Source organism: Pongo abelii, chromosome 13 (assembly GCF_028885655.2).
Source record: "Pongo abelii isolate AG06213 chromosome 13, NHGRI_mPonAbe1-v2.0_pri, whole genome shotgun sequence".
Taxonomy (NCBI): domain Eukaryota; kingdom Metazoa; phylum Chordata; class Mammalia; order Primates; family Hominidae; genus Pongo; species Pongo abelii.
The window spans coordinates 42,955,524-42,977,908 of record NC_071998.2 but is presented as its reverse complement, the minus strand read 5'-3'; the positions used below and the strand labels follow the sequence as shown (position 1 = coordinate 42,977,908).

General features: G+C 38.1%; 1 protein-coding gene across 4 annotated transcripts in view; it reads right to left on the bottom strand.

The window, feature by feature from the left end:
• Window positions 1–22,385, bottom strand: part of TTC39B (tetratricopeptide repeat domain 39B) — a 137,215-nt gene that overhangs the window by 53,645 nt on the left and 61,185 nt on the right. For 3 of the 4 annotated variants that reach the window (XM_024252637.3, XM_054519844.2, XM_024252640.3), the window contains one exon: window positions 6,560–6,655. In XM_024252637.3, coding sequence (XP_024108405.3) covers window positions 6,560–6,655 — 96 coding nt within the window. Of the gene's footprint in view, window positions 1–6,559; window positions 6,656–12,918; window positions 12,985–22,385 lie in introns of those variants that run through there. The other variant, XM_054519845.2, reaches the window with a different exon arrangement.

Below are 22,385 nucleotides of genomic sequence, written 5' to 3'. Positions count from 1 at the left end.
GACCTCCTACTATTAACATATCTGATTCATGAGATCTATTGATTAAAAGGTAAAGAAGGGATTTTATTGTTTGTGTTACAATAAATAAAACCAATATATAATAATATATTGGTCTACAAAACCAACATATAATAATCATATCCCCTCACCCTTCTCCCCTGAAGCAGGTCACAAGACCCTCATCCAAGAGGTGCCCTCCCTGTACCCTGAGGAAAAGAACATCCTTATCTCTGACACCTTGGACTTCCCTGAGTAGGGACTTCACTAGATGAATGCTCCTGGACTTTCCTCTCCCTCCTCCCCTCTTCATTCCTCCTCTGGGAAAGGAATTAATTATCTGATTGGTGAGTTGGAAAGAAACACAGGGCATAAATGGCCCAGCCCCTTTCTTACAGGGAAAGAGGGTGCAGAAAAGTCTATTCTCTCAGCGATGCAGTGAGCTAGTAGGGCAGGCTCTACTGCCCCACACCGCCCAACCATGACCCTCACAAGGGAGGCCTGCACTTCAGGGCTGAAATTCCATTCAGGGCTATGTCAAAAAGAAGCCCATTTTTCCACGCATCTAAGCTATAATACATTCTCCAACATAGTCTTTGTGAATAACAAAGCTGAGAATTTGATCTCCACAGGTCTGACTCTTGCATCAATATTTCAACTTGGGCCAAAAAGGAACCTTTTTTCCAAAGTGAGAACTAAGCACTTAGAATCTGTATGCACAAAATGATGGGCAGACAAGTTTACTCTTCAGAGACTTTTACTAATTTGTGTGGAAGTATCCAGGGTTCTTTTGCAAGCCAATCCAAATACAAGTCCCCTGCACCTGTGGACTCCAGACCTCCCTGCCCTCAAGAGCTCCACGGCAAGAAGTCTCAGGTCTATTGATTCAGCTGTGTGGAGTCCAGAATCTCAGAAGCAACTGTGGCTGGACAGCCAGACTACAGAAACTCCTGTTACCATTTCTCATTAGTTATCCAAGGGAGAGGAGGGACCCCACAAGCTCATAGTCTACAGTGGGCTGTGTTAGATGGCGAGACTTCCAAGAAAGTCATTAACCTCTCCAAATCTTTGTTTCCTCAGCTATGAAAAGGATATGAGGATATGACAATATCCACCCAACAGGTATTATTAACATTGCCGTTATGAGCATCAGAAAAGATAAAAATGCAGATGTAAAAGGTAAAAATGCAAATACATAATGCAATAAAAGGAATGATGTAAATATTACCATCTAAGAAAGAATAATAGGGTGCTCATCTTCAGACTCAAATGGGGAAGCAGAGTTTTTTTTTTCTTTTCATTTCCAAATAATTTCAGGCTTCCAAAAAGTTGGAAAAATAGGACAGAGTTTGTATAACCAGTTCCCCTAGATAACATCTTACATAACACTTTTGAAGGGTGCTGGCAATTATTTTGTAGCACAGCCCTTTGGTCTATCTGATGTTTCCTCATGATCAGATTCAGGCTACACATTTTGGGCAAGAGTCTACAGCCACATCACCCTGAACACACCCGATCTTGTCTGATTTTGGAAGCTAAGCAAGGTCGAGCCTGGTTAGTACTTGGACAAGAGACATTTTGGGCAAGAAAACCACAGCAGTGATGCCGAGTTCTCAGTGCATGATATCAGCGCTACAAGCTGCATGCACGTATCTGGTGATGACCGCATAGCTAGGGTGGTCTCTACTGTGAGGTTACTACTGTTCCCTTGGGAGTCACTAAGCATCTTCAGAGGAGGTTCTCAAGACTCTGCAGATACCCCGTTTCACAACACACATTGCCCCCTAAATTTAGTGTCCACTGAGTGTTCTTGTCTGTACCCATTACCATTGTGGTTTGTCAAACAGCAATTTTCTGTTCCCATCATTTCTTCTACATTAGTAAGAATGAGTAGGGAAGAGCTCTCCCTCCCACCACTGACATGTTTACCCAATTATTTATATACTATGAACACATTCACATTAATTGATTCTGTGGGCTATATAACTCAGTACAGTCATTATTTATTTTCTTTCTCAAATTGTACCGGATTTGGCAATTGGAAGCTCCTTTATGTTGCTCCCATGTTCTTTCGACAAGCCCTGTCCTTTTTTTCAGCAATTCTTTACTTTCTGGCACAAGATCTTCTAGGTTCATCTTGTACTTTCCCTGCCCTGGTGCTGGAATCAGCCAGGAGCCTTGGTTTCTTTTGTTAGAGAATGGCATCAGAACTGAGGCCTTGGGTGCCAGGGGTCTCTGCGTCTAGGCCATAGAAGAGCAGAGTTCTGACCCAGAGCCACCCCTGTGGTGCTGCAGTGCTTCAAGCTATGTCTACTTTAGTAGATCTGTTAATTAACAGAAAGAGTTGGGTTTTGTTCATTTTTTTAAAAAAGCACTTAGTCTACATAACCAAAACATGATATACAAATTCCTTTAAATTATTATACCTTAATGCCCCTTCTTCCTATCCTGATTTGTTAATAAGCACAATTATAATAAGCTGCTTTTCAGTATTGCATTGTTACATATGGTAATACTTTTACATTGCCCAATATGTCTCTAATAAAAATAGCTTATTTTGAAATGGCTTCTTGGCAAACACTGGCAACTACTCTGGTTAAGCAACTAAGCCAGATCATTAGGTGAAGGCTAAATGAATTTGGAAGAAGCAAGAAAGAGTAACATAAGTACAGTCAGAAGGTGGGATGTATTCCCAAAAACCTGCTTTAGCTTTCCCGAGCTCAGTCAAGGGTTTCTGTTGTCGTAGTTGTTAAGCTAAGAGGGATCGTTCCAAGACGGAATGGTATAGATGTGATAATGGCATGGAAAATACACCTGGCACTCTTCTAACACAAAGGAGGTAAAAGCTAGACTTAACTCTATGTAATAACAGCTGGGCAATCTGTCCTGCATTCTTTTTTTTAATTGTGGTAAAATACACATAGCATAAAATTATCATCTTAACCATTTTAAAGCACACAGCTCAGTGGTGTTAAGTATATTCACACTGTGTTAACCACACAGGTGTGGTTCATCACTTCAATCTTTAGAACTCTTTCATCTTGCAAAACTGAAACTCTGTACTCATTAAACAACTCCCTCTATCCTACATTCTTTACTAACCAATCCAAAGGAGAGTCACCCTCTGCTCTCACAAGCCCTTGGCCAACATTTTGCCATAACCTTCATGATTGAGCCATTTGGACACCTCATCCCACTAAACCAGTCTCTGGAACTCAGTCTCCTGAGCAGCCAGAACTCCCTGTGTAATTCTGGGATTTCCCAATGCCAGCCTTGATTTGGTAACTAAAGCTACCAACGTTCTGTACCCACACTGGGCTGACATATCTAGGCTTGGTAAGCGAAGTATAAAGAAGTCTATGAAAGGTTTTCTCTCCGTTCCTTTAATTCTAAGGCCCTAGACCCCTGTTCTATTTTGATGACTTTCTCAAGTAAATCAAAAAGACATACTTTATCTTAGAGACTGTAAATTGAGTAACCTTGTGTTCAGCCCATTTCCTATGGAAAAATACATATTTGATGAGCCAACAACAGGTCTCCCACCTCTAATGAAGAGATGTGGTAAGAGGAGAAAGTAAAGTGATGACAAAGCTCTGGCCAGGGTGCACAGTCTTTCCTCATTTTTCCAGTGGCCTTAACACAGTTGTTTCAACAACTAGTTTGTAAACAGATTTGAAGTGATGAACACAAAACTGTCAAATGTCTTAAAGTTTGTCACTGGTGCCCTTTAAGGACAATGGCAAGAAATTCTAATTCCAAGAATTTGAGAGTGACAAGGCATTTTAGCTGATCGTGTACTTCTCTGGATATGAGGATCCTTTTGTGGGAAGATTCTCTCTTGGCTCTTTCAAGGTTGGAGGGAGAATCGAAAGAAACCATGGTTGTCAAAACACTCTGTAAGACTAAACAAGTGAAAAGGATTATAAGCAAGGAGGCAAATGAGTTTCTTAAAGGTGCACCAGCCCAGAAATGAGAAGGTGGAGCATCAAGATGTAATTCCACCACTGCCTGGCTATGGCACTTGGCTATGTCACTTGACATCCAGGGTGTCTCACTTGTTAAATGGTGACCCAAACTCTCTCCTTGGCTGCCTCACAACTTTGTGTTAAGAAGCAAATAGTTACTTGTGGAATGAGGAGTACCAGGAGGAGTAACATATGAGGTATGGCACTATCATTTTCTGTTCAGACTAACTCCATAAGAGCCACTCTTCTTGTCCACACCCAAGCTTCCTCCACTTTGCAAGTGTCATTTTAGGCTGCTTCACATTATGTTTATTCTTTGACACATGCATTAGAAGACCTATTAATTAAAAGGCAGAGTGAGAATGTCTATTGTTTAGTTTTTAAAAAGAAAAAGACTATGAAAACTGCAAATGTGAGTACAGGTTGAGCATCCCTAATCTGAAAATCCAAAATTGAAATGTGCCAAAATCTGAAACTTTTTGAGCACCCACATTACACTCAAAAAAAAAAAAAAAAAATGCTCACTAGAGTATTTTGGATCTTTGGATTAGGGATGCCCACCCTGTGCTATCATGAAAACACTTCTCAATTATTTCTTATATTTCACCTCCATTTCCTCTTTTATATAACTTTAACTTCTTCCTCTCTTTGACTCCTTCCCAACTCAGAAATATACACAAATCTCATTCATTTCTATTTAAAGTAAAACCAGCAAGAAAGATAATTCCCTCAATCTTGCTTTCTCTCCTAACACACCCTTCTCCCACTCCTCCTATTCATAGGCAAGAGCTTCAGAAAACAACTGATGCTCACTCTCCCTACTTCCCCACCTGCCACTGACCTTTAGCCATGCTGCCTGACTCCTGCCTCAACTTCCCTAAAACCTTATGAGCTAAAGGTCTCCAATGACCTAACTATGAAATGCAAAGGATACTTTTCCACCTGTATCCATGAAGACCTCTTTGCCACACCTGGCTCTGCTGACTGCATTCCAGAACTCACCCCTCCCCCCAAGTCCCTTGCCTGTCCTGTGGCCACCAACTCATAGAGTCTTCCTCTCTCAGACATCTATGTAGCTCTTGTTTGAACTGTCATTGTCTCAGCCATGCTTCAATGTTCTGTGTTCCCAAAAGGTTCCTTCCTCCATTCTCTTCTCTTTTGTTATGGCTCTCTGGGAAATACAGGTGTGGTTCATCACTTCAACAACTACGTGCATGCCGAAGACTTCCAGTCTACAGATGCAGCTTGTTGCTGCCTGTGCGTGTCATGCCCTTATTTATTATTGCTTTCAGTAATTTTTATGTATTTTATTACAGCTTTCAAACTCAGCATTATAAATGTTGATACAGTAGTTACTTAGGAAACTATCGAATGAGTTAGAGGATAACTATGAAGGAAGAGCACTTCTTTTTGAAGAAAACACAAAATTCCATGAGCAGGGACATACACAGTAAAAAAAGGATATGGAAAACAAATGCCTTAAGATCCTTAGAAGTTATTTTCACTTTATCTCCATTCTGTAACCTCTTCTATATATTGCGAGGGTAGAATCTTAAGACAAACTACCAAACCCATGAGTATAAAGAACACATGCGTAGCTGAAATTTCAAATGCAAAATCCAAAATGCTAAGGATCTGCTGTATAATTCTAAAAGTTTAATAAACCTCTAAGGATGGATGAAAAGTACTTTCTCATGTACTAAAACAGCTTTAACAGAGCTGCCTTAATAACTCATAAAAAAAAACCTTCACGTTCAAAGAGAGAATCTGTTAATTCTAAAATGATCTGGAAAGGAACAAAAATTAACCAAGTATGATATCACAGAAAAATATCTAATGGAAGGGGAAAATATCATGATATATTAAATTTTAAAAAGTAGATTACTGAACAGTATATTTAATATGATTCCAATTAAGAAAAAAATTTAATATCTCTATATATGAGGAGAAAAAGAATACAAACAAAAATAACCAGGATTATAGTAATACATATTTCAGTCTCTTTGTGCTTTCTATAGCTCTGAATTAGCTCTGAATTTTCTACAATGAACACTTCTTAAAATGTATTTTTAAACCAAGATTATGTGAAAAATGTAAGAAAAATAATCATAATATAATATTTGATGAAAAAATCTATTATGGTTACAACTGTATCAAGAAGCACATGCCTAGGAAAAAGACTGGAAGGAAAAAGACTGGAAGGAAAAAGACCAAAATTCTGTGTTCAAGTGGTCATCATCATGGTTGTTTCTCCTTTCCTCCATTTTCCCCAATGTTTGGCAGTGTGATTTATTATTTTATAATAAAAATAACTGCTAAAAATATTTAAAGATAAAAACGACTTGAAAGGGAGTTGTGCCCCGAAGTTGAACTTCGTTGTGCTTTCCATGTAATAGTGCCACCTATTCACTGAGTCCCTGAGCAGCCACTGTGTCTCCTTCCCTGATTTATAAAATGGGCACTCTACTTGCCTAGGCCTCTCCTGACCTCACTGGTTTGTCAAACGCAATGCACTATGCAAATATCAGTATTACATTCCTTCAAGGGTGGGACTGTCCTCCCCTCTTCCCCCAGGAATGCCCACAACCCTTCCTGACCTGCTCACAGTAGATGCTCCGCGCTGTCTGGGCGCCTGTTGCGTATCACATGATGCAAAGTGAAGGCTGCTTGTTGCCATATCTGAGTGAGAAGATCTGTTAATTAAAAAGGCAGAGTGAGGTTTTTTATTTCTTTGTCCTGTGAGAAGAGTCTACACCAGTGCAATTACACAACACAAGGCTTCCAATTATTTTTATACATCTTACCTCCATTTCTTATCAATTTTTAAAATCAAGTAACAAAAATCTACTGTTATGTGTCAAACATTCCTGAAATACAGCCCTAATAACCTTATTTTTTCATTCTAGTACACAAAAAATAAGTTAACTGAAATTACTCCACAGGTCTCCACCCAAAGATAGGATTGTATCTTGTATATATCCTTCCAGGTTTTTTCCCAAGTAAATCTATACATATTTTAATAAAACTTTATTAAAGACATTCATTATAATGGGTTATAATATACAGTATAATGGATTATATATAGGAATTATTCTGAATCTTTTCTTCTCAATAAATCCAGAGTTGCTTTATCATAGCATCTGCAACATTCTGCTGACTGGAAGTAACGATAATTTGTTACCTGTCCCTCATTTTCAGGCATGTAGGTTACTCCCAAAGTTTTGGCATTATGAACTACTGTAATAAGCCTCTTTCCTCACTTGCCTAATTATTTCCAAAAAATACATTCCTGAAGGAAACGGTGCTTATTTTGTAAGGTACTGTATTTTTAATAAACTGTCTAATTTCCCACTAAATACACACCACAGAAAGCCGAAGTAACATAAAGAAGGTAAGGACCAATCTGCCTTGCAGAATCTTAGGCCAGTTTATTGACCCAAAGATATCTGACAGGCACACAATGGGGGCAGGTCCACTCAGAGAAGGAAACTTCCAGAAAGAGTTTAAGAGTAAGACCTGCCCTGTATTACAATAGAATTGCCAATCTCCTTCCATTTCCACTCACCTTAACAGTACACATCTCACAGAGAAGAGCTAGAGTCATTAAAAAAAGAGGTAAAGTCATTAAATACGAGAAGTTTTGTGTGTGTGGTTTTTTGTTGTTGTTTTCTGTTTTTGTTTTTGTTTTTTAATTCTAAGATGTACAATGGGTGCAGTGGCTCACGCCTGTAATCTCAGCACTTTGGGAGGCCGAGGCGGGTGGATCACCTGAGGTCAGGAGTTCGAGACCAGCCTGGCCAACATGGTGAAACTCCGTCTATACTAAAAATACAAAAATTAGCCAGGTATCGTGGCTTATGCCTGTAATCCCAGCTACTCAGGAGGCTGAGGCAGGGAGAATCGCTTGAACCCAGGAGGCGGAGGTTGCAGTGAGCCAAGATCGTGCCATTGCACTCCAGCCTGGGCGACAAGAGCAAAACTCCATCTCAAAAAAAAAAAAAGTGCAGCGTCCTCAATTCAGTGGAGTTTTGTTTTTTGGTTTTTTTTCCCCCATTGGAAGTTCAGACTTCCCAATGCACTCTAATATTTTACACTAGACATTCATTTTTATCTTGGATATATCAAGTTCCCTAAATTTTTCACATCATGTAGGGGAACATTGAAGTTGTTCTTACAAGGGTGGTTAGGTGTGGGTGGTGGGAGGGAAGAGAACTCCACAGGTAAGGGAAAATGTCATTAGAAGACAAGTTATTTCCATCACAAAAACTTCTTATTATGAGAATACAGGTACCACTTCCATAAATAAGACTCTGGGCAGTGACCATCAGCTCCGTTTACAAGCAGGGAAAGAGGACGTGACCGACTGAAAAGGCTGTCTACCCATTTGGACCATTCTTGCCCATCTGTTCACTTACAGACTCATTTTCAAGGGCTAGAAACACACACTCTCCGAAACGTACTGTTAAAATATCCCCTTTTCACATTTGCCTTTAGCTTTAATAAAAGTCTCCCCAATATTGAAATTTTTACTTAGTCATAACTATCACCCTTTTCTTTAACATTTCTGATTTTGAGGGCACACTTAGAAAAATCTTCCCTCTACAAAGATTATATAACATAGTTTTACCTGTGTTTTACTTTTTAATATGTAATGTTTATTCGTTTATAATTTAAATAGATGGTACAAGATAGTGCTGTGTAATTTTTTCCCTAATCTTTTGCCATGTTTCCCAAGATTGTTTTTAAAAAAACCACCTTTTCCCCCAATGATTTGACATGCCATATATAACACACTAGATATAAACATAAATTTGGTGTGCCAGGTAAATATTATATGTTTCAAAGTGCTAAAATAATTGGGACTGGGCACAGTGGCTCACGCCTGTAATCCCAGCACTTTGGGAGGTTGAGGCAGGCAGATCACTTGAGGTCAGGAGTTTGAGACCAGCCTGGCCAACGTGGTGAAACCCCGTCTCTACTAAAAATACAAAAATTAGCCAGGCATGGTGGCGGATGCGGAGGTTGCAGTGAGCCAACATTGCACCACTGCATTCCAGCCTGGGTGACAAGAGTGACACTCCATCTCAAAAAATAAAAATAGTAATAATGAATTGGGAGGCCATTCATCAAAGATGGTTCCTATACAAGCAAATGGAAACTCAACTCAATGTAAACAGTAAAAACAAAACTTAAGCTTAGCCAATCAAAAACCGCCAACTCACCTCTAACTAAGAACTTCCCACTTGTTCCAGTCAAGTATTTTATTTGTCTTGCTTCTTTAAATACTTCATAAGTTTCCCCCTCCCACTCCGTAGGTAGAACACTGAACTGCTTGTGTTCTAATGATATTCAATTCAGGGATCACTTATGCTCAAACAAACTAGTTAAAATATTACTGTGCCCAAATTAATCTGTTACTAAAAGCTAAAATTATTGTATCTTTACCTGGCACAACAGACTTGACTTTAGCAGAATATAATAATTATTAATAAAATGTTACATTTTATTCATCTTTTCTGAGGTATAAAAGATTAGATTTAGATTCTTCTAGTCCTTTATGTTTGTATACACATGTACATGAAGTCATAGAAATTCTATAGTATTTCTAGATTTATGTTAATATCACAATAAGCATATCATGCCACAAACTAATTTTTTTATTAAACAGGATTTTTTTAGATATAGACATAACTCATTTATTGAAAGTACCGTCTAGTGTTTTAAGAATGCATTTTCTCATTTGGTTAATAAGAAATGCTTCAAATACATAAAGTAAATACTATTGCAAACACACAAATATAATCTAGAATCCATTTTGTGTACAGTCTGAGCTACATTTAATTCTTTCCTGCATGGGTAAGCAAGAAATAACTCATCTACTTGTTATAATAGCTTGGAAACAAGGCAAAAGGAAGACTGCATGTCCTCTCAAGGTCACCTTGGAGCACTGTCTGACAGGCCCACCCAAGGAATATTTAATTCCCTAGGGAGTATATATATATATATATATATCTTGTTTGGCTTGCTATTTACTATTAAAACCTATATTCTGTAAAATTATGTTAACTTGTAGATTTTTTAATCTGGTAGATATGCAAATAATTTCTGTGTGGTAAGATTATGGTTTTATTACCTTGCCGGAGGTTAACCAGTGTTGTGCATAACAAACCTTATTTCAACACTTTTTCTTTCCTTCGTTCTCCAAATGCTGTTACCAGTTTTACCATCTTGCTGATTTCCTCACTGACATGCATTGATTCCATAATTATGATACTTTGACATACTGGATTATTCTGCAATCTCTTACACACAGCAATTTTCCATACATGCTCAGGTCTGTTTCTGGGCATTCTTTTGTTCCATCACATATTTGCCTCTCTCTGCACTAGTCACACCATTTTTATCATCATGGCTTTCTGAGACCTGTAAGCCAACTGGGGCAAGTTCTCTACTTTATGAAATACTCTTTTTGTGGGGTTGCTATTATTACACCTACATTCTTGTTTATGAATTTCAGAGTTAGTCATTATAACATTACAAGCAAGTACTGCTGGAGTTTTGACTGGAAATTCGTTACATTATTAGGAAATCTACAGAGAATTGTTGTCTTTATAACATTGCATCTTCACATCTTTACACATTTATTCAGGTCTTCTCTTATTTCCTTCAATAAAGGCTTTTAATATCTGAACACTTCACTGATATGCATGTACCCTTGCAAAAGAGCCATGCTAAATCTTTATACTGGAGGCTACGAAAAATAACACACCAAACTTCAATTACAGCTATTAGTACATTGGAATATATGCCCTTATTTTGCCCTGTTTTAACAGCTCTAACTTTTAAGTTTTTAAACAGCTTTATTGAGACATAATTCACAGACCATAAAATTCACCCAATTAATGTTTACAATCAATGGTTTTTAGTATATTCACAGACTATCACCACAATCTAATTTTATAACATTTTGTCACCAAAATGTATCCATATATTAGCAGTCACTCCTCTTTCTCCACTCTACCTCCTCTAGTCCTAAACAACTACTAATCTACTTTCTGTGTCTATAGATTTACCTATTCTGGACATTTCATATCAATGGAATCATAAAAAGTGTGGTCTTTATGCTTGGCTTTTTTAGTTAGCATGTTTTCAAGATTCATTCATGTGGTAGCATGTAACAGTACTTTATTCCTTTTTATTGCCTAATATTATTCCATTGTATAGCTATACCACATTTTGTTAATCATTTGTTGATAATATATTAATAATTTGCATTTTGTGGCCATTACGAATAATGCTGTTATGAACATTCATGTACAAGTTCTTGGCCAGGCACGGTGGCTCACTCCTGTAATCCCAGCAGGACTTTGGGAGGCCGAGGCGGGCAGATCACTTGAGGTCAGGAGTTCAAGACCAGCCTGGCCAACATGGCAAAACTCCATCTCTACTAAAAATACAAAAATTAGCCAGGCATGGTGGTGCACACCTGTAATCCCAGCTACTCGGGAGGCTGAGGCAGGAGAACTGCTTGAACCTGGGAGGCGGAGGCTGCAGTGAGCCAAGATTGTGTCACTGCACTCCAGCCTGGGTGACAGAGTGAGACTCCATCTCAGAAAAAAAAAAAAACAAAAAAAAAAACAAGTTATTGTGTGGACATGTATTTTCATCTCTCTTAATTATATATCTAGCATTGCTATGGAATGCTAAATTATGGCATGTGGAATTGCTACATTATGTGGTAACTCTATGCTTGACATTTTGAAGAACTACTAGACTGTTTTCCAAAGTGGCTGTGTGATTTTTCTGATTTTTTTAATTTTTATTTTTTGTAGAAATGGTGCCTTGCCATCTTGCCCAGGCTGGTCTTGAACTCCTAGGCTCAAGCAATCCTCCTACCCCAGCCTCCCAGAGTGCTTGGATTACCAGCATGAGCCACCATGCCCAGCCACCTATGTGATTTTATATTCCCACCAATAATGTACTAGAGTCCCAATTTCTTAACAGCTTGGCCAATACTTGTTTTTGTCCATGAGATATGGTGGTATCTCATTGTAGTTTTTGGTGTGCATTTGCTTAATGACTAATAATGTTGAGAATCTTTTTAAGCACTTAATGGCCAATTGTATATCTTCTTTGGAGTAATGTCTATTCAGATTATTTTCCCATTTTTAATTGAGTTACTTATCTTTTTATTATTCACTTGAAAACCGCTCTAATTTTAATTACTAGGTAGAACTATTTTCGAGTGTAAAGCTTACAGCTATCTTTGTTTATACTTTTTCTCTCAATCAAATCATAGATAGCAGAGCCAATTCAAATTTAACTTCCCCAATAAATCCAACACAATATGCTATGTTCCTGCGCAATGAGATAAAAGCTAGTCCATATTTAAAACTAAAATAAAATTTCAAAAATGAATAAAAATATGTCCTTCAAGCTTTTCCATCAACGTTAAAATCTCTCCTTAGGGGAGAAAAGGAATGAGTAGATAGGCCAACTGATGTGCTCTGGAAGCCACCATGTTTGTAATCTAGAGTCGAAATGGTAACCATCAAGCCAGTGGAGCCCTCTCAAATCCTGCAGAGACCTTGGCACATCTCACCAGGAGCTCCCCCGAGTCACCCCCACCAGGGCTGGAGCTTGAGCTCATCACTGGGATACTCATGGGCAAGCTAGGGAATCCAGTTCTGCCCAGCTATGTCCCCCTTCCCCAACCTGAACAAGAACCTCAAGGCACCAGGCACTCCTCTGTCCAGCTCATCACCTGAAACAACAGAGGGCACATCACAGTAAATAAGTCAAGTACATCCCATCTGCTTGTGTGGCAACTGGCTCTTACCCATAAGTGCCACCTACTGACCTCCAAGTCAAACTGCACAGACCAATATAAAACCTGAGGACAGAATCGCGCAGGGCCTTAGAAGCAAACCCAAAAGACCCTACCCAACATACTTACGCTATAGTTACACCCCTAGAAGAGGTGGAAACAGGAGGTAGGGGGGAAGCCCATCTAAATGAAAATAAATTCAAAAAGAAAAAGTAGTAGCCTCTCTAGATAACAAGAAACCAACATAAAAATTCTGGCACCATGAAAAATCTAAATGTTGTGACATCACCAAAGGGTCACACTAGCTGTCTAGCAACAGATCCTAACCAAATAAAAACTCAGAAATGGCAGATAAATAATTCAGAATATGGACTGCAAGCAAGCTCAATGAGATCCAAGAGAAGGTTGAGAACTCAACACAATGAAACCATGAAAGTAATCCAAGAAATGAAGGAAGAGACTAATATCCTTTAAAAAACAAAACAAAACAAAAAAACAGAACTTCTGGAAATGAAAAATTCACTTAAGAAATTTCAAAATACAGTTGAAAGTTTTAACAATAGACTGGACCAGGCAGAAGAAAGAATTTCAGAGCTTAAAGACCTCCAATTCATATCACCAACTAATAATTTTTTAAAAAATAGCTTGAAGACCAATCTTTCAAATTAACCCAAACAAAAATAAAGAAAAAAGAATTTTAAAAAATGAACAAAGCAGTTCAGACATTCAGGATTGTGTAAAGCAACCAAACCTATGGCTTATAGGCATTCCTGAGAAGGAAGAAGAAAAAGTAAGCAACCTGGAAAATATATTTGAGGGAATAATTCAGGAAACTCCCTAATCTTTCTAGAGAGGTGAACATGCAGATACAAGACATTCAGAGAACACCTGCAAGATACTATGCAAGATGAACTTCACCAAGGCATATAGTCATCAGACTATCCAAGGTCAACACTAAAGAAAAAATTTTAAAGGCAACTAGAGAGAAGGGTCAAATCACCTACAAAGGAAAACCCATCAGACTAACAGCAAACTTCTCAGCAGAAACCCTACAAACCAGAAAAGATTGGGGTCTATTTTTAGCATCCTTTAAGAAAAAAAATGCCAGCCAAGAATTTCACATCCTGCCAAACTAAGCTTCATCAATGAAGAAGAAATAAAATATTTTCTAGACAAGCAAATACTAAGGGCATCTGTCACCACAAGACCCATCCTACAAGAAATGCTGAAGGGAATTCTAAACATGGAAATGAAAGGACAATACTCACCATCATAAAAGAACACATAAGTGCAAAGCTCACAGATCTTATAAAACAATTACACAATTGAAACTCCAAAACAACTAGCTAACAACACTATGACAGGAATAAAACCTCACATATCAATACTAACCTAAATGTAAATGACCTAAATGCCCCCACTTAAAAGATACGGGGTAGCAAACTAGTTTTTTAAAAAAAATACAAGACCCAACCATCTGCTGCCTACAAGTGAGCCACCTACTGGCTAAAGATACCTTTAGATTCAAAGTAAAAGGGAGAAAAAAGACATAAAATGAGAATGGAAAACAAAAGTGAGCAGGAGTGACTATTCTCATATCAAGTAAAACAGACTTCAAACCAACTAACAGTAAAAAAAGACAAAGAAGGACATTATGTATAATGATAAAGGATTCAATATAACAAGAAGATTTAACTATTCTAAGTATACATGCAACCAATACTGGGGCACCCAGATTTATCAAACAAATGCTACTAGACCTAAGAGAATAGACTGATATCAATATAATTATAGTGAGGGACTTCAACACCTCCACTGACATCACTAGACAGATCATCGAGGCAGAAAATCAACAAAGAAACTTGGGACTTAACTGGGTTACAGACCAAATGGACCTAAAAGACATTTATAGAACATTCTACTGAACAACCACAGAATACATATTCTTTTCATTTGTGCATGGAACATTCTCCAGAATCAACCATATACTCAGCCACAAAGCAAGTCTCAATAAAATCAAATAAATAAAATAAAAATCATATCAAGTATTTTTTTCATACCAGAGTGGGATGAAATTAGAAATCAATTCCAAGAAGAACTCTCAAAACTATACAAGTACATGGAACCTAAACAACTTGCTCCTGAACAACTCTTTGGTAAACAATTAAATTAAGGCAGAAATAAAAAAATTCTTTTAAATGAACGAAAACAAAGACACAACATACTAAAACCTCTGGTACACAGCAAAAGCAGTGCTAAGAGGAAAGTTTATAGCATTAATTAAATGCCTACATCAAAAAGACAGAAAGACCTCAAATTAACAACCTAACATCACAACTCAAGGAACTAGAAAACCAAGAACAAACCAACCCAAAGCTAGCAGAAGAAAAGAAATAACAAAGATCAGAACAAAACTAAATGAGATTGAGACAAAAAAAAAAAGGCAAGGAATCAATAAACTGGCTGGGCACAGTGGCTCATGCCTGTAATCCCAGCACTTTGGGAGGCCCAGGCGGGTGGATCACCTGATGTCAGGAGTTTGAGACCAGCCTGGCCAACATGGCGAAACACCATCTCCATTAAAAATACAAAAATTAGCGGGGCATGGTGGTGCATGCCTGTAGTCCCAGCTACTTGGGAGGCTGAGGCAGGAGAATTACTTGAACTTGAGAGGCAGAGGTTGCAGTGAGCCAAGATCATGCCACTGTATTCTAGCCTGAGCAACAAAGCAAGACTCCATCTCAAAAAAGAAAAGAATCAACAAACCAAAAAGTCGGTTCTTCAAAAGGATAAACCAATTGGCAGACCATTAGCTAGACTAACCAAGAAAATAAAAGAGAAGATTCAAATAAGCATAATCAAAAATGATAAAGGTGATATTACAACCAATACCACAGAAATACAAATGATCATAAGAGACTCCTATGAACTCATTTATGCACACAAACTAGAAAACCTAGAGGAAATGGATAAATTCCTGAAAATATACAAACTCCCAAGATTGAAACAGAAAGAAAAAGAAATCCCAAGCAGACCAATAATAAGTAAGTAATGAAATTAAACTAGTAATAACAAATCTTCTGGGAAAAAAAAAAAAGCAGCTCAGGACCAGATGCATTCACAGTCAAATTTTACCAGACATATAAAGACAAGCTACGACCAATCTTAGTGAAACTATTACAAAAAATTTGAGGAGGTGCAATCACTGCATAACACCTTCTATGAATCCAGGATCACCCTGATACTAAAATCAGACAAGGACACAACAAAAAGAGAAAACCAGCAACCAATATCCCTGATGAACACAGACGCAAAAATCCGCCACAAAATACTAGCAAACTGAATCCAACACACATCAAAAATATAATTCATCACAATCATGTGAGCTTTATTCCAGGTATGCAAGGATGGTTTAACATATGCAAATCAATAAACTAAAAACAAAAACCATATGATCATCTCAATAGATACAGAAAAAACAATTGATAAAATCCAACATGCCTTCCTGATAAAAAGCTCTTCAACAAACCAGGCATCAAAGGAACATGCCTCAAAATAATAAGAGCCATATATGACAAACCCTCAGCCAACATCATATTGAATTGGGAAAAGTTGAAATATTTCCCCTAAGGACTGAAACAAATGAGGACACCCACTTTCACCACTCTTATTCAACATAATACTGGAAGTCCGAGCCAAAGAAATCACGCAAGAGAAAGATATAAAAGGCATCCAAATTGGAAAAAAGGAAGTCAAATTATCTTTATTCATTGATGACATAATCATATACATATACCTAGAAAGCCCCAAAGACTCCTCCCAAAAGACAGAAAACCCTGAAGACTCCTCCAAAAGACTCCTAGACTTGATAAACAACTTCAATAAAGTCAAGATACAAAATCAACGTACAAAAATCAGTAGCATTTCTATATACCAATTATGTTCAAGCTGAGAACCAAATCAAGAACTGAATCCCATTTATGTTAGCCACAACAAAAATTCTTGGAATACATTTAACCAAGGAGGTAAAAGATCTCTACAAGGAGAACAACAAAACACTGATGAAAGAAATCACAGATCATGCAAACAAATGGAAAAAACATCCTATGCACATGGACTGGAAGAATCAGTATCATTAAAATGACCATATTGGCTGGGCGTGGTGCCTCATGCCTGTAATCCCAGCACTTTTGGAGGCTGAGACGGGCTGATCACTTGAGCTCAGAAGTTTAAGACCAGCCTGGGCAACACAACAAAACCCTGTCTCTACAAAAAATACGAAAATTATCTGGGCGTGGTATCACATGCCTGTAGTCCTAGCAACTAAGGAGGCTTAAGTGGAAGGATCACTTGAGTCTGGGAGGCATAGGTTGCAGAGAGCCAAGATCGCACCACTGCACTCAGCCCAGGTGACAGAGTGAGACCTTGTCTCAAAAATAAGAAAGTATTTGCAGACTATGCCTCTGACAAAAGACTAACATCCAGAATCTACAAGGAACTCAAACAACTCAACAAGAAAGAAACAACACCATTAAAAACTGGGCAAAACGCCTGAACAGATGTTTCTTAAATAAAATAATAAAAGATGCCAACAAACACATGAAAAAAAAAATGCTCAACATCACAAATCATCAGAGAAACACAAATTAAAACCACAATGAGATATCATCTTATACCAGTCAGAATGGCTATTATTAAAAAATCAAAAAACAACAGATGTTGGGTTGCCTGTGGAGAAAAGGGAACACTTGTACACTGTTGGTGGGAACAATCGTTGCTTTAACCTCTATGGAAAACAGTATGAAGATATCTCAAGGAGTTAAAAATAGCGCTACCATTCGAGACAGCAATCCCACTACCTGGTATCTACCCAAAGGAAAAGAAATAATTATATAAAAAAGACACCTGCATTCATATGTTTATCACAGTACTATTCACAATAGCAAAGTCATAGAACCAACCTAGGTGTCCATCAGTGGTTGACTGGATAAAGAAAATGTGGAATATATACACAATGGAATACTATGTAGCCACAAAAAGGAATGAAATCATCTTTGCAGCAACTTGAATGGTGCTAGAAGCCATTATCCTTCTAATCAAATACCACGGGTTCTCACTTCTGAAAGCTAAACAATAGGTACAAATGCAAATAAAGATGGAAATAACAGACACTTGGCACTCCAAAAGAGGGGAGGGAGGGTGGAGGTGAAGGTTGAAAAATTACCTTTTAGATACAATGTTCAATATTTGCGTGACGAGTACACTAGAAGCTCAATCCCCACCATTATGCAATATACCCATGTAACAGACATACACATGTACCTTCAAATCTAAAACTTTAAAAATAAAAAATAGTATCCACTAGAATTATGAAATGCAGGACTCTGACACACCACTGGAAATATATTGCTTAATAGTATTGGCTACATAGACAACATTTGTCTTTCTTACTAAAAAAAACTGCTTCCCAGACCAAATTCTGCCCAAGGATGATTCCTCAAAGAGCTGTTCTCATGGCCAATGATCAGAGGAAGGAGGAGGTGCTGCTGCTGACAATGAGAAAGCAAGAAGAGCCCAAAAATAAAAAGATACTCCCCAAGTATCATTTTACTGCCAACTCCAATCCCATTTTGCCAGGCCTGGCACCAGTGCTTTCAGAATCAAAGGAATATACTTTCAACTTTTTCTCTCCGCTCTGGCCCTGTTCCTTAAGAAGGAAAAACTAAACAGCTGAAAAAGGCCAAAGGACAAGCACCAACAAAGGATATAACTGTTCTATTAAACGAGAAACTGGCGAATAGATAAACTAGATAAACTTGTCCCTAAATAATCTATGCTTAGACTTCTTACAAAGCCTTCCTCAATCAAAACTGTAACCCTTAGTATTATCTGTAGGGCGTGGGTAATCTTTAGATTCTTTGTACTTTTCTATGTTTTTTTTTTCAATTTTTTTCAAAAATGATAATGCACTATTTTAACAATCATGAAAAAAGTTAAGCATATATTTTGAGTAATTTAAGTCTATATTCATGAAGGGAATATTCAAATATTAATTTAAGGAAACACCCTCTGATCATCCCTTTTTATCACACATAACTCAAAATAGTTATCCTAAGAAATATGCAAGAACAGTATAATTTATTATTTTTAGCCCTCTCCACATGAAGAAGTCAGAATACATCACTACTCAACGTGTTTCTCATGTTATTTTAGACCTTTTAGACATCTTCCAAGCTTTCACTACTTTAAAAAAGTCAGTTCTTGAATGTGGTTTTTCTAATTTTATCTTTTCTATTTCCTGCATTGATAACATGCTTCAATAGGTCTACTATTATATTCCTGAACTGCTTTCAAACTTATTACTTTATGCATATTTACCATCTCAATCTGGTCCTTAATGCATCTACCTTTGCTAAAAACGAACAATGATTCATACCTTATTGAAGGAATCAGCCCTCATAGGAAGCTAAGAGATGGCGCTCTCACGAATTCTCTAATACCAGCCTTGTTTCCCATCTTTGACAGATGAGAAAAATGTAGCACATAAGGGCCGTGTGAATGTGATATTTGCCAAGTGTCCCTTAGCTCTGTATGGAAAATGGGGAATGACAAGCTCATTCAAATAGATGGATTCATAACTGTTTGAACAGCTTCTCTCAAAAGGTACTTCCCTTTATCATGTGTTTTACATTTGTATCAGAAACTAGGATTAAAATAGAGAATGCAAGGTTAAAAACAAAAAAAACTCTGCAAAACAATGAAACTGGGAAAGATAGCAGTGAATGAACCATAATTTAAAAAGATAATGCTCTAAGTGGATGACTTATATTTAGTAAACTAAAATTTAATTTTTATCCATAAACATTTAGGAATGCCATATTCCAGGCATGGTATCAGATGTTAAAGCACACAAAATAATAGCATGCCTGCTCTCAAAGATGATACCTGAGTGAGAATAAATTATAAATTCCTGAGTTTATAATTTATAAAATCTAACTGAATAAAAACAGGATAAAAGAGATGTGACTTAAAAACATGGTAAAAAGTTGTGAATTATTTTAAATGAATTTATGAACACAACAGAACATGAATCCTGATACAACTTAAGCTGTATTAAGAAAACTATAGCATCTAGAATGAGGAAAATGGTAATCTTTCCTAAGTTTCTTTTAATTAACTCTTTTTTTTTTTTTTTTGAGACAGAGTCTAGTTCTGTCACCCAGGCTGGAGTGCAGTAGTGGGATCTCAGCTCACTGCAATCTCTGTCTCCTGGGTTCTAGCAATTCTCCTGTCTCAGCCTCCTGAGTAGCTGGGACTACAGGCACACTCCACCATCACACCTGGCTAATTTTTGTATTTTTAGTAGAAACGGAGTTTCGTCATATTGGTCACGCTGGTCTCAAACTCCTGACCTCAGCTGATCCACCTGCCTCGACCTCCCAAAGTGCTGGGATTACAGGCATGAGCCACCGCACCTAGCCTAATTAACTCTGACTTAAAAATATAATTATCTCTTAATCAGAGTACAAACTTCATAAAGGCAGGATTGTATCGCAGCACCTAGTACGTGTCTTGCAGGTAATGATCTTCAATACCACTGTGCTGGTTGATTAAATAAATAAACAAATGAGCAAATGAAGGATAACATCATTCTCCTCTAGTCAGACCAGTCACACCCGGCCTATCTGATGTTCTAGACATACACTTTTAAGAATATCAACAACAGGAAATGCAGGCTGGGCACGGTGGCTCATGCCTGTAATCCCAGCACTTTGGGAGGCCAAGGCAGGCGGATCACTTGAGTCCAGGAGTTTGAGACCAGCCTGAGCAACATAGGGAGACCCCATCTCTACAAAAAATATGAAAAATCAGCCAGGCCTGGTGGTGCATACCTGCAGTCCCAGCTACTCGGGCGGCTGAAGCAGGAGGATTGCTTGAAACAGGGCAGTCAAGGCTGCAGTGAGCTGTGATCATGTCACTACACTCCAACCTGCGTGACAGAGCAAGATCCTATCTCAAAAAAAAAGAAAGAAAGAAGAATTGGAAGAAAGCAGAGAAAAGAAAGGAATATGAAAGCTCCATTCACTAGAAAGATTTTGGTTCATCCTTCTAGACCACCTTCTCTGGAGCAAAATCCTATTCTCAAATGACTCAGAAAATACATAATAATGTGTATACATAGAATAATAAAACAAATATGGCAAAATGTTAAAACTGAATTAAGGGCATTCAGAAGTTCTCTGCGTTATTCTTGCACTTTTTCTGTAAGTTTGGAATTATCACAAAATAAAAAAGTTTTTTTAAAAGACTGCTTATTGGCATGATGATCCTGTAACAAAGGGCAGAGACAGGGATTAAATGTGAGTGGCCACTGGATCTCAGGAACCTGTGGGCCAATAAATGCCGGTGGAGAATGCCAAGCCCTTGGGCCACGGGCACACCAACACTCCAGAAATCCTTTGGTGGCAGAGACAGCAAGGAGAGAGACCAATGCAGAAACAACAGGATGGGGCCCTCTACCAGGCAGCAGTCCCCAGACAGGGGCCATCCGTACACCACCTCTTCCTGCACCCAACACCATGTCAGAAGGAGGAGAGAGAGGGAAAATCTTTTAAGAAGGAAGATATAAGCCTGATACAGAGTTTAAGTTTTTACTTAACTGGGCATTTACCCCTCCCACATCTCCCAGAAAACCTGAGTCACTCCAAAACAGACTGCTGGTAATTTGAACAGATGATGTAATTTTTAATTGACCACTTAATGTGCTTTTCTGTCCTCCATGGGGATGAAAGTTCCAGAGTAAAGGAGAACAGTTGAAAAGAATAAAAGTACATTTTCATATAAAATACAAAGCGTGATTCAGACCCTACTCATTAAGGGGCAGAGCAAGATGGCAGAATATAAGGCTCCACTGATCATCGCCCCTGCAAGGAAACCAATTTAACAACTGTCTACAGAAAAAAAGCACTTTCGTAAGAACCAAAAATCAGGTGAGCACTCATAGTACCTGGCTTTAACTTCATGTTAAAGACGCTACTCACTAAGAAAATGGAAAGCAGGCTGGGTACAGTGCCTCACACCTGTAATCCCAATGTTTTGGGAGGCTGAGGCAGGAGGATCACTTGAGCCCAGGACTTCCAGACCAGCCTGGGCAACATAGCAATAGCCCATGTCTACAAAAAAATAAAAAATTAGACGTATGTAGTGGCATACACCTACAGTCTTAGCTACTTGGGAGGCTGAGAGGACAGCCTGAGCCCAGGAGTTCAAAGCTGCAGTGAGCAGCACTGTGCAGTGCACAGGCTGTCGCCCAGGCTGGAGTCTCTAAAAACATTTTTTTTTCATTTAAAAAAAATTTTAGAAAGAAAATGGAAGGTAATGCTTGCTATCTCTTTCAGCAAAAGAAACTACTCCAACAGCTGCTGTTTTCCTTGCCCATAGTCATAGCAAATTACTGACCAAGTTGGAAACTTAGAACCAGAGCCTGTATCTTTTCAAATTCTTTCCTTAGGCAAGCAAATCAGACTCCTTCACATTATTTAAAACAAACAACAATGGAATGTTGGATTGGCAAGAGATAGGCACAGCTCCTGTTT